The sequence below is a fragment of the Salvia miltiorrhiza genome, chromosome 7 (assembly GCF_028751815.1).
Source record: "Salvia miltiorrhiza cultivar Shanhuang (shh) chromosome 7, IMPLAD_Smil_shh, whole genome shotgun sequence".
In the NCBI taxonomy this organism is placed as follows: domain Eukaryota; kingdom Viridiplantae; phylum Streptophyta; class Magnoliopsida; order Lamiales; family Lamiaceae; genus Salvia; species Salvia miltiorrhiza.
In genome coordinates, this window is record NC_080393.1 from 5398071 (window position 1) to 5411168 (window position 13098).

General features: G+C 32.1%; 2 protein-coding genes across 4 annotated transcripts; both read right to left on the reverse strand.

Annotated features, from left to right (window-relative positions):
• Positions 1-934: 934 nt before the first annotated feature.
• On the reverse strand, positions 935-4064 carry LOC130991897 (uncharacterized). 2 transcript variants are annotated; one of them, XM_057916350.1, is made up of 5 exons: positions 3810-4064; positions 3556-3678; positions 2311-2391; positions 2129-2224; positions 935-1428 (listed from the first exon to the last, which is right to left on the reverse strand). In XM_057916350.1, the coding sequence occupies exons 1-5, from the start codon at positions 3844-3846 to the stop codon at positions 1157-1159; spliced, it is 609 nt and encodes a 202-aa protein (XP_057772333.1). In that variant the 5' UTR covers positions 3847-4064; the 3' UTR covers positions 935-1156. The 2 variants fall into 2 exon arrangements, with proteins under 2 accessions (XP_057772333.1, XP_057772332.1); XM_057916349.1 differs by having other exon boundaries at positions 3556-3681; positions 3810-4033.
• Positions 4065-8490: 4426 nt separating this feature from the next.
• On the reverse strand, positions 8491-10183 carry LOC130991887 (uncharacterized). 2 transcript variants are annotated; one of them, XM_057916335.1, is made up of 2 exons: positions 9839-10183; positions 8491-9413 (listed from the first exon to the last, which is right to left on the reverse strand). In XM_057916335.1, exons 1-2 carry the CDS (start codon positions 9872-9874, stop codon positions 8688-8690), a joined length of 762 nt encoding a protein of 253 aa, XP_057772318.1. In that variant the 5' UTR covers positions 9875-10183; the 3' UTR covers positions 8491-8687. The 2 variants fall into 2 exon arrangements, with proteins under 2 accessions (XP_057772318.1, XP_057772317.1); XM_057916334.1 differs by having other exon boundaries at positions 8491-9428; positions 9839-10087.
• Positions 10184-13098: the final 2915 nt, after the last annotated feature.

Here is a 13098-nt window from a genome sequence, read left to right on the forward strand (position 1 = left end):
CCATATACAAATTTGACGTTTTGGGCCTTTTGGCCCAGAAACAGAAAAACTAAACTCAAATCAAGAGATTTCAATAGAAACCTTTTTATACAAAACATCCTAAGTTTGAATTACACCAATAACAAAATTTGTATTAATATTTTAATAATAAAATACTTGTGTATTTTATTATAGGCTTATTTGCCGTAAAATACACCATCTTTTACTGAATTCTAATTTCTCCCATAATTTTTCAATTTTAAAATAAAATACACTATTTCATGATTTGTTTGATTTTTTCCATTAATATCAAATTCTTTTTTCCATTAATATCAAATTCTTCCAAATCAATGCTGAGATAGACGCTTGAAATGTCAGAAATGAGTGCCAGAAACTCTCTTAAATTTGAATAATTTGCTCTGTTCAATTGCCCGTTGGCAATTTCTTGCATCTCAAGCGTCTATATCAGGATTGATTTAGAGGAATTTGACATTCATGAGACAAATCAGACAAATCGTGAAAGTGGCATATTTTATTATGAAATTAAAAAGTCATGAAAAAAAATCATAATTCACTGAAATTTGATATATTTTATGCAAATAACTCTTTATTATATCCCTCAAATGCAATTCACACGACCTCGTACACACGAGATTCTCGATTCCCGATATTGTATTTGAAGCAATTGTTCGAATTCCTTATACTAAACAAGCCGAACAAGTCATTGTTAATGATAAAAAAAAAGGGGGGAGGGGGGGGGGGGGGGGGTTGAATGTGGGGGCTGACCCTTCCCTTGGTTCCTCCTACATATATAGGATATTTTAAGAAATGAACATCTTTTTTAGTAGCAGGAATAAGAATAGTGATTTCAATAATATTTTTATTATTAGCACAGTTTAGCTTGATAAAGACACATTTTCTATGCACATCGCCCATGCTCGCACACTTTACATCATAAATATAAACGTGGCATGTATCCATAACGTCATAATAAGATTTTTGCAACAGAAGAATCCAACTGCAACTTCGTAAATCATATGTACACAAACAAAGCCTTCTGCTGTTCCCAAAAAACAAAAAGACAAAAACATTCTACCTTATCTGACCCATCTTTCTCTGCCAAACTCAAAACTGTTACTCGAGCAGAAGTATAAGCTCCAAATCAGTTCATAAGAACTCATGATGGAGCTGTCTTTTTCCTCTGTGCAGCTGCTGCTCTTGTTCTTGAATCAGTCAGTGATGTGACTCTCCCTTTTGCTCGAATGTCGTTTTTCAGCTCAGATGATTCCTTGGCATGTGTTTTTCTAGGTGTGCCCTCAGCAGTAGTGGATTTTGGGAAAATCTTGCATAGTGTGTGTCTATTCTGACTTGCAACGCGGTTTTTAGGGCCGGGAGAAGGTTGTATTTGTGCTCGTGTTGGTGTTCTTTGTCCGATCATCCCATCGTTGTCTGAGCAAGACAGAGATAAACACAAGTGGTGATGTTCTTAGTAGAGTGCTGTCTAAACTAAATGTAGAAAATCCAATTCAATGTGAAGCATAGTTTATGTAAATGCATCACATATTTTGAAAGAGGACCTTATAACTACAGAAACTATGCATTGTAACTCTTTCTTTTCAACACTCAGATTTACTAAAATGAAGTTACATAGATATTTATGAAGTGTAGGGGGTGGGTGTTTGGCTAAGCTGTTTTAAGGAGCTTATAAACTCAGCCAAACACCCCCTAAGCTAAGCATAAGACTCGACTGTGTTGCTTATGACAATGCAGCTCATTTTCATGATTTACACCAAAACCGGATAGGTGCGATGATTAGTTCACCCCAGTAGCTATAAGTCGTGTCTAAAACCAACATTCCTATGGTAGCATGATTAATGCTTGAAGCCAAAGATCTTATGTTTGAATCTAACGTCACATGATCTTTAATTTTACTTGTTCTTTCATAAAAATTAAAATAAAAACCAACATTCTTATTTGGATATTCACAAGTCACAACCTACAAGATAAATTACTTGTAACCTTTTAATCATATGCACCAAACATATTAGATCCAAAAATATAAAATCACGATTTTGGGAACCAGACAGCAAGAAATTCATGCTAGTAGAAAATCTTGTATGCGTACATAGAGATGAACTGTGTAACTAACCTGGACTCGATAAGACTGCACGCGGGCGTGGGGCTGAAGTCGCTCTAACGCTTTTTTGGTTCTCTTTCACATCTGCATTCTTTTTGTTCGTTTCCTCTGTTGAGCAAGAGATTATTATCATTTTGTGTTCGTTTAAAACTCAGTACCGATATTGTCATAATCCAACGAGCAAAATGCCAAACCTTTGGATCTGTAGAAGCTCGGAGGAGGTGATAGAGGGACATAAGAGTGGGGAACCCTCACAACTGGCCTTGGGGAATCATCTGCACATCCAAAGAGAAACATTCAAGATTAGCCAATGCACTTACTATGAAGAATTGCAAGCTAATCTTTAATGTTTCTATGTAGCAAACGCCTGAGCAGAGCATTGCATTATACAGCTTAGCATAATCACAATGAACTTTATTCAGGAGCATAATGCAAGCAACAAGATTTATGCTCAATAGACAATGATGAACTCAATGTTACCCTTTGAAATAAAATATGCTCTTTACATACAACATAACAAGCAAACTTCATAGAATTCAAGTGCATCATATCTCAGCAACCATAGCAGTGAAGACGAGAAAATGATTATTTGATCTTACTGCATTATATTGATCTTTACTAGCTACGAAACAGTAGCTCTGAGATTGATGAAGGCTGCAACTCTTTCTTACATTCTACATAGTAAACAACTCTGCAATCTTAGAGAAAACATGAGTTCAAGTTCCACTCGGAAAGATCAATACAGTCAATCGGCTCTCATTCTCCACATCGTATAAGGGGGTGTTTGGCTGAGCTTATAAGTTGTTTAGGAGCTTATAAGTTTTGGAGAAATGTTTGGCAAAATAAGCTCCTATACAGCTTAAAAGTTGTAGAAATGAGCTCCAACAACTTATAAGATTTTTGAAAACTAAGTTCCTCAATCTCAACTTATTTTGACTTAAATTTATAAGCAACAATAACCCAATTATGATTTGTTATTTCCAACTTATACCCTTCCAATTTTAACTCCAATTTTCTTTCTAACTCATAACTTTTTCTCTAGCTTATAAGCTCAATCATCCAAACACTCTAACAACTTATAAGCTCTTGAAAAACATATTGTAAGCTCTCTAAAATAAGCTTAGCCAAACAACCCTCTAAGTCACTCATCAAGATAACATGATCAGAATTTAGAGCCATTTTTACGGATTGCTCATCAACAACTAATCAAATTCAAAACATCATCACCTTGAAAAAGGACCAACTTGACAAATTAATTACAATAATCTGAAAATTTAAACACAACCAATTATAGTACCCCAAAAAAAAACCTATTAAAACAGGACAGAATTTCAAGAAAAGTAACATAAAAAGCAAATATATTTGCTCCAACCAAAAAGTTAATCAAATATCAAGATATCAAAAACGAAATCGATTTAAAAAATAAAATAAAAAATTACCTGAAGAAGAGGAATCGTTGAGAGATAGCCATTCAAAAGCCTTCAAAGACTGCAAGGAATTCTTCTCATAAACATATTGGTCAGCATCTTCTCTCTGTACCCTCACCTTCACTTTTGGATACACTTCTCAAATAATTTTACAAAGAAAGAAACCAAAAAACAACAAAAAGTCCATTTCAGAAAAAAAAAATATAATACTAATAAATCATGTCTAAAACCATGATCCAAAAAATAGAAAAATCCGAAAAACTTACTGTTTTCCTGCAGATGCTTCTTCCCAGATTGAGTCATAGCTACAGAAATCTTGCAAACAATAACTTTTACTATAAGAGAATCGTGGAATCAGAGGTGAAAATGGAACATGTTTTAAAGGTGTGATGATTTCAACGGTTTGAATAAAAGATTCTTCAAAAAAAAGAAAAGAAGGCCAGATGGAGGAGTTGTTTTTGATGTCGCGTGTCTTTTCAGAGTTTTGAATGATTAATGACTTACACGAGAGTCGTATTGTAAGCAGGAAGTCAACTACGTTCATTTATTAAACTTTATCGTTAAATCTTACTTCAAATTATTTTTTAAATTAGTCACAATTTTTAGAATAATTCTTTTAGAATAATTTAATAAAATTACTATATTTTTTATATTATTTCAAATCAGTCACAATTTTTAGAATAATGTAATAAAATTATCATTTTTTTTCTTCATCATAGTAAATTCAATTCTTTTAATTATGAATTTGGGAATTAAGATTCGTATACTGGTATAATACACTATAGACATGTGGCGTTCAAATTTCAAATTAATTCAAGATTTTTGAATCTCATTTTTCATATAGCTTTCTTGTGTTGTCAATTTTATTATATTTAGTTCAGAACTAATAATGGGAAAGAAAGTCCTAACTCTATGATCCTAACCTAACTCCAACTCAATTATTTAGCAATTAGACATTTCAAACAATAATTTTAATAAACTCCTAGTTAATCGTAAATTTCACCGTTAAATAAAAATTTAAATCTCCACTCAAAACTCATGCAGAAAATTAAGATACGCTAATTTACTAAAAATCGAACTATTTACACATATTTGAAAAGTTTCAAAACTTATTTACAAAAAAAGTCGAAAACCTGAGATTTAATCAGCAATTAGTTATATCTTTAAAATATACAAAACGTATATCAAATTTATAATTCCGAAAAGGTTCTACCTTTTTTTTTTGTTCCATAAATTACGTTATCTGAAATATTTTCATTTCATAAATTTTCGTATCTAAACTATATAGATTCATACAATTTTAAAATCTACACGTTTCCATCAAAATTTGTTTGTTTCCTTACATTTGATTAAAGATGGGAACTAGATGAGCACCTGCGCAGCAAGTGGGTCCCGCCCACGTCCTACTTTTGAGAAAGTTTTAAACGTGTATGAAACAGCTGCGTATATATTTGGTCGGCTGATCGTGTTAGCCTACAATTTGTCCATGTACACATAATAATCCACCAAAATTTGAATTCCTTCATCCTTTTCTAACACACCTCACCAAAAAGAATAAATTGAAACTTTAAAATAATTAGAGGATTTTAATTTGCTTAGCATGTGACGCTTTTAAAGCTCGTGTTATTATATCTCGACTACATAATTTATTACTCTTTTTATCCCAGAACAAATCGTCTCAGTTTGTCATTTTTTAATGTTCACGACAAATAGTACCATCTCATTTATAAACACTACACTACAATATTTTATTTTTAATATATTAATTTATTTACATAATCTATCATATATGACCTATCATTTTTATTCACCAAATCACTATCCCTAAGATGAGATCTTTTTTTTTCCCCTAAGATGAGATCTTTTCTTCACTTATAAATTTATCAATTTTTTTATTAAAATTCATGTTATTTTCTTATAATTTTTTTTTTTTAGAATCGAGGAAGTACTAGAATATTGCTTTGCTTCAAAGTGAAAGCTGCATCACGTTATTGCTTCATCAACTTCTGCAGATATATATATATATATAGAGAGTTTTGATATGCTGGGCGAATAAGGTGAGCGATTCCGTGAGCGCCATTTCTTAATCAACCTTTTTTATTATTTTTTTCAATTCTCTTATCTTTCTCCTCTCTCTCTCTTTCTTTTTTTTATTATTTTTTTCCATTCTCATATCTTTTTCCTCTCTCTCTCCTTCTCCTTTCTCTGCAACTTACCCAATTGTTTTTCCCAACTCTCTCACGTCTATTATTCTTTCTCCATGTCTTTGCAAATCTCTTTTTTTTCTTCTTGATTTTTGTTTCCTTGCTCCCAATTGTCTCTCCATCAGACCTCTATACGTGAATTCAGATCATTTCATTTTTTACGTGGATGTCAAATTAAATATGAATTAACATCAACGAAAATTAATAATGAGATGATTGAATTCTTTGTGTGCTCTTTTCTCTCATACTTTCGAAGCAGTTGAAATTATCCAAATTTGCAAAGTAAGAGAATCAAGCAACCATTTTTGTTTTCTGTATGCACCAATCTAACACCAAAAAATAGATGATTTTTTAATGTCATTTTATCCATAATTTTTGCTTGTAAACCAAAGGAGTACAGGTTCTTAAATCTTGAATCGTTAATATTCTGTAAGACAAAAAAAAATAATTTTATAAGTTAGTATGAATTTTGAGATCTCCATTTTGATATGGTGGAACTCAGGGGCGGATCCAGGATTCAATGTTAGGGGGGGCTGAATCTATTGGACTACGGTGCTTGAAAATATTTACACGGGGGTTCGGGGGCGGGAGCCCCCGAAGCAAATTTTTTTGAGCATTCCGTACACTTCATTTTCATACATTTTTTCAACAATCACTTAATATAATAAGATAATTGTTCGCAATTCAATTAATTCAACATCAAGTAGATTGAAAGCATATAAAGACGTACTTTTATTCATTTTTCTTAAAAAAAAATTGTTTCATCTTCTAAACAAATAAACTAATTTTCATTGTTAGTAATTAGTAATTTTACTTTTACCTTTAGAATTGACTCAAATTTAACATTAAAAATTAACTAAGAAAGAAAAAATGATAAAAATAATATAAATGTAACAACTCAATGTGTTGAGCAATTAATATGGATAGTTGGATACTATAAATAATGTATTACTATATTTTTTCTTGTATTTTTTTTATTTATATACACATATATATAGATATAAAACAAAATAATAAATATATATATCTATAATTAAAAAAAAAAAAACTCAAAAATTGGGAGGGGGCTGAAGCCCCCCCTAGCCCCCCCTGGATCCGCCACTGGAACTCGACAATTGGGTAAGTTGCAGGGAAAGGAGGGAGAAAGAAAGAGAGAGAGAGAGATAAGAGAATAAAAAAAATATTAATAAAAAAAGGGTGATTAGGATTAGCGCTCAGAGAGGCGCTCACCTTATTCGCCTAGCATATCAAAACTCTATATATATATATATATATATATATATATATATATATATATATATGAATAAATTATGTTCATTTACTTCTAATTCATATAAGATCTAATTACCATTTATGACTGATTGAGTCGAATTTTAAACATTTAAAATATGCAAAAATAGCGATCACCTTTTTAAAAAATTGTAAATGTGACGCAAAACAATTTTGAGCTTCGAAGAGATGGGATGGACCATTTCAACAGAAACGGGCCATCACAATTTTGTAAAAAAAATTGTAAGTTTGGAATGCTACAAATTTTCCAGCAACCCAACTCATCATTCTAGGCCGAACATTTTGGTCCGTCTCATATTGCATTTTTCAAAAATCATGTTAATTTTTCAACTCGGGTCATAATTTTCTATATAAGTTGAATATAATTGGACCTTTCAGCCCAACTTGCTATTATATAATGGCCCATCAGCATTTAAAGACCCAAAAGGCCGAATATAATTGGACCTCTCCCCTCACTCATTAATTCCCACTTAAGTTATCCAAAGACGTTATTAATTTTTATATATTTCTTATTATTTGATTAACAATAGAGCATGAAACCACGTCGTATTGAACCTATATGGAACATGGAAGTTCTATTTTATTTTGTCTTGTTCAACTATAGTTTATGTTATTTGTGTGGAAAAATTGCGTGAAAATGAAATTAATTAACTACAGCCCTCTTTCCATTTGGGTAGTTCGACAATGAATTTTAAAGTTGTGCTTTCAAGTGCACAACTGAACATTCATAATTTAATTGTCTTATTGAATCAAGTTTTCGGGATCTTCATAGTTGAATTACCACTATAAAAATGTTCTTTAATTGTGAACTTTAATTTTGTTCTCCTAACTGCATTGTATGATTGATCACGATTAATTCTTTTAGTAAACAGATTTTATATGTTATCTTTTAGCTATACATAATCATTACACATTAGCTGTGATCAATCATCAAACGATATTGTATGTTCAATGAATGTGTCAAAACTTACCATTACACATACTATTTTATGCACTATATATAGTGTCACAACATATCATAACATGAAGCATAGGTTTTTCCCAACGAGGGATGTCTTCTGAGAAATTTCTTAGCCACTCGATTCTCGATTCTTTCGTCCGCTTTGTTTTAATTAGTAATGAACTATGGTTTCATTATAGACCAAGCTACGCATATTTGTTTTGAGGATTCGTAAAAGATTGTTAATTCCTTTACCTATGATTAACACAAAATCACTAGAGCATTTGGAATCTTTTGTGTCGAATATGTAATTTATTATGAGAAGTATTTCTCGTCAAAAGAAAATTAGAAGAATTATTAATTTTAGTTACTTTTATAGTTTAAAGTCCAAAATATAGCCATGATCTGGCTTACTTTATTTGAAGTCCAATCCCTTGGTAGTTTTGATCCTTGTATATATAATTAGAGGACCACAATAACTAAATCAGAGCGGGATCAAGATTCATTACAAAATACTCAAATCCGGATATCTAATTGCATTACGAGTGAAATAAAACACCAAAAATATACCACATATTTGAAGAAAAGCAATAAAATGAAATAAAGTAATAATCCATTTACAGCAGTACTCCTCCATCTCCTAATTATACAAAAAATTGTTCGGTCTAACTATATATATATAATTAATTAATTAATTAATGAGTATAACTTCAACAGAACCTCTGGCGTTTGGGCAACCGGAAGCAGCCGCCGCCATTACTACTAACCGCCGCAGGCGATATCAAAGAAGCATTATTATTATTCCCATAATTCAAATCACCAAAATCCGACAAAATCGAACTACCCTGCTGGGAAGCGAACTCCGCCCCGCCGCCTTTGATGCCGACCGGCGGTATCTGAAACGGGTGCATCTGCGGCGGGTTCCGCCACCGCGGCAGCGGGCCCGCCACCATCAGCGTCTGCAGCAGCGGCCCCGCTTGAAGGACCGCCTGCAGAAGCATCCCCTTGGGAGGCAGAAGCCTCCCCTTGGAGAGGTTATCGACCACCAACGACGCCCGATCGACGGCGGAGTCCTGCTGGACAAAGCTGATCGGCGGCGAGGAGACGGCGGCGGCGTCGAAGGGGGAGTGGTAGTTGTGCGTGTCGGAGAGGCTGTTGGATTCGGTTATGCTCGAATTGGCCTTCGCCGGCTTGAGCAGAGAGCTGTCTCCGCCGCCGCCTTGGAAATAGGGGAAGATGTCGGCGCCGGCGCCGATGAGTTTGTCGAGCTGCTTCCTTGCTTCGTCTCGCTCTTCGATGGCGCATTTGAGGAGCTGGATGAGTTGATTCACGTATTCTTTGTTCTTCCGCATTTCTTCCATGGCTTCGGATTTCAGCTTCTCCAGTTCCAGACTCGTGTACAGAAGCTTCTGCCCCAGTTGATCAATTTCACCATGCTGTATCATTAATTTCTTCAAAACGTCAGAAAAAAAAAATGATTGTCGGAGAAGAAGCCTATTCATTTCATTGCATCAGAATAAAATACTACTGATTTTACTTCATATATTTAAAATGCAAAATGATTGTAAATTGATGATTTCTCAAACTTTTTTTTTTTTGATCAATTAAAATTTTATTCAAGAAAAAGGAATTTGGTACCAGTAGTACCAGACCACCTCAGATCAAAGGTGAAAACTCGTTAGAGCACCATTTCTCAAACTATATAATCATTGAGTAATTAAACACTTCTTCAAACTTGAGACATTTACTTTTTTTCAAGTTTTAGCAAGGTGAATCAATGTACTTGATCATCAACAATTTTTGGAAGAAAATATTGATATAGAAAATGAAGAAATTAACTAAGTGAAATAGGTAGCCATACCTCTGCATAACACCAAAGAGAAGCCATCTCTCCCATTCTCTCTCTCTCTCTCTCTCTCTAAAAGTATCTTAAACTTTTATATGTTTTGAGAAGTGAAATGTTGCAGAAGAAAACAATGTTTTGGAGGAGAGGGAGTTTTGATGAGAGACAAGAATTTGATGGTTATATAGAGTGACAAGGTCAATAAAAGACAAGAAATCAGCAAGCGACCTTACTGAATAAAAACAGCCTATTCAATTCACATTCAAAATCATAATTGTGAAACAGAATACAAAAAAAAGGAAATTGAGTATTATATATGGAATCCACAAGACCTTCCAAAAGAAAAAAAGTCTTCTCTTACCTTATTTACATTTAAAAACATACCCCTTCCATTATTAAATAATGTGCCTATTTTGATAGGAAGTTCAAATAATATATTCTCTTAAAATAAGTGGTGCAGGTAGCCTTGTGATCATCAGGACTTTTGGAGGAAATTAAAAGAATTAAGGGTTCTTTTTAGCAATATAAAAATTTACTACTTTGAGAAAAAAATTTAGGAAATTAAAATATGGTTAATGAGTATTCATATTATTTTATATAGTGTCCATGGCTAAATTGATCTAGATATATGCTTTAATAATTCACCCTTGACAAATAGCTTTTCTTTTTTTGGAGCCTCTCAATGGTGAATGTAAAAGCAAGTTGTTGAGTACGCGGTTTTGTTAGTTAAGAAAGGTTAAGTATCATTGAGCTTCTTTTTATATGTTTTACTGTTTCTTAATTCAACTTTAGCCTTTCTTTTGAACTTTTTACTGTTCGTTTTTCCCTCTCTTTTCCGGTGGTTAAAATTAGGGTTTCATCATTGACGGCATTTTCAAGACCTGCATTACTTTGGAATCTCTCTTTATTTTGTGTCATGTCACTCGTATATTGTTAAATAAGTGCAAAAATTACGGTGAAAAAATAAAATGCACAGTTTCGTTAAATGTATATGAAAAATACTTATTTTTATAAAAACATGCATTATACGTACAATTTGATTAAATTATTCCTAATATCCCAATTACAAACACATTCTTAAATTTTCCTTATATATTTTATACTTTTTCAACAAATTATTTAATTTAATGAAGTTAACTATAAAATGCCCACGAGTGGAAAAATTCATTTGCCCATTTGCCTACTAGTGGCAAATCCATATATTTCCGACCGTGCAAGTATATTTTTGGCTCAGATTTTAGTTAGTAAATCGATATATTAGATTTCACTTAAAAATAAAATTAAGTATATATTGCTTTGTTGTTTCCATAGCTTTTAGAATTAGTATATCATGTAAATTCTTCTTATTTATTTTTGTATTACTCGTTGACAGTATAAATAACTTCAGAGTTATCTTTTGTGAACTCTCATCTTTTTTTCTTTTTTTAAAAACATGTGGAAAATGTATACTTTCACCCAGTTTGCAACTTTTTTCACATATTTTGTATAATAGATAATTTTCCTCCATGGAAAAAGAATTCGGATATATAGCTCATTTTTCGGCCCTCAGTTCACTCATATTTCATGATAATACATATTATCATAAAATAGTGGTATGATAATATTTTTTTCATGACTTTCTTCCTAAGAACATGCGAATCTGCAATGAAAAATAAATGGTGTGATAAATTTTTTCCACTTTTTCTTATTCTTCATTTTTCTATGATAAATTTACAACTTTAATCTCAAATATTAATCACTCTACCGCTACGCCAATGCACATACATTTAATCGGCAGACTCTCCTTGTTGCTGAGTATAGTAGTGATCATACGACTTTTATTAGATGCGGAAGTTTTTGGCAGCGATCTCTTGCTCTTGTTCGCGTCATTGAATACACAATAGGGACATTTTATATAACTACGATTATTAATTTGGTAAGTTCCTAGTACATTTCAATTCTTTTAATCAATATGTAATTAATTAAGAAAAAAATCATCTTTTATAATTTGGTAAGTTCGACTATTAAATTTGTTTATCCGCCCATTGGAATTAAAGTCCGATAACACGGTTTTACAGCGAGAATTATAATTTTGATTTTAACGCAGATAAAGAAACTTCTAAGCTTGTAAGATGTGAGTTGTATAACCTCTGTTTTTGTTGTTTATGCAGCATTTTTACGGCGATGATTGTAATTAAAAAGAAGCATTGACCTAAGTACGTAAAGTGTTATCCAAATCTCAGAAAAGTAGAGTTTAGATATAAGCTAATTACTTATAAAGAAAAATCTCTTCTTCACCCTTGTTCAGTAATGCAATAAATTTCCATATTATTCCTTTTATTTTTGTTTTTGGCTTCTTTCATAAAATAATTTCAAATATGTTTACTAAATTATTCAGTGAAGTTATATCAAAAAAATCGAATCGATATATATTCTTGTATTGACATGTGTTGGGTTTCATGTTGAAGGAATATGTTTGATGAACTATTATAATCCCAAAGGAGATTCGTTATAATCTAATGTTTAATTAGGCTTATATGTATCCAAAAATTGAGAAGAAAAATAACTCAAGTCCGACAAAGACAGTGAACATGGATGACGCGCGTATTCCAATGAATAAACTTATACTTAAAAAAGCTATATTAGACTATATGTATATATTCATTAATTAATGTATTTATTTATTTAATACTTTATCCCCGACAAGCCGTTTCCTTTAGATTTTATCGTCCCGCTTTAAAAAAAATCCTCTAATTACAAGACAACGTGATACGTAACGTGAGCCTTATGAATAATGGAATAACCAAATACACATATTTTATAAATACGGCTATTAATCTTTTTTCACACAAATTTGAAATTTCACAACTACCCCTACAATACTACTAATTAAGAATTTTAATTGTAAATAATTTTCCGAAAAAACTATATAACAATTGAAGTTTGGGAAGGCTGGCAAAATGCGTCCATGGTGGATTTATATGTAAACATGAGATGGAAATAATTTAATACAATTATAATAAATAAAAAGTATAGATCTAGCCAAATAAAATTAATTTAATTCAATAACAAATATTCCCTCCGTCTCGCGAAACTTGAACAATATTCATTTTCGGGTTTGTCCCGCGAAGCTTGAGCATTTTAACTTATATGGCAAAAAAATTTCCTTTTATTCACATTTTCACTTTTTCACCTACCACACTTAACACATAAAATACTAGTAACTCCTTAAAACACGTGTTCAAAAGAAATTGCTCAAGCTTCGTGGGACGGAGGCAGTAGTAATTTTGATGTTGTAA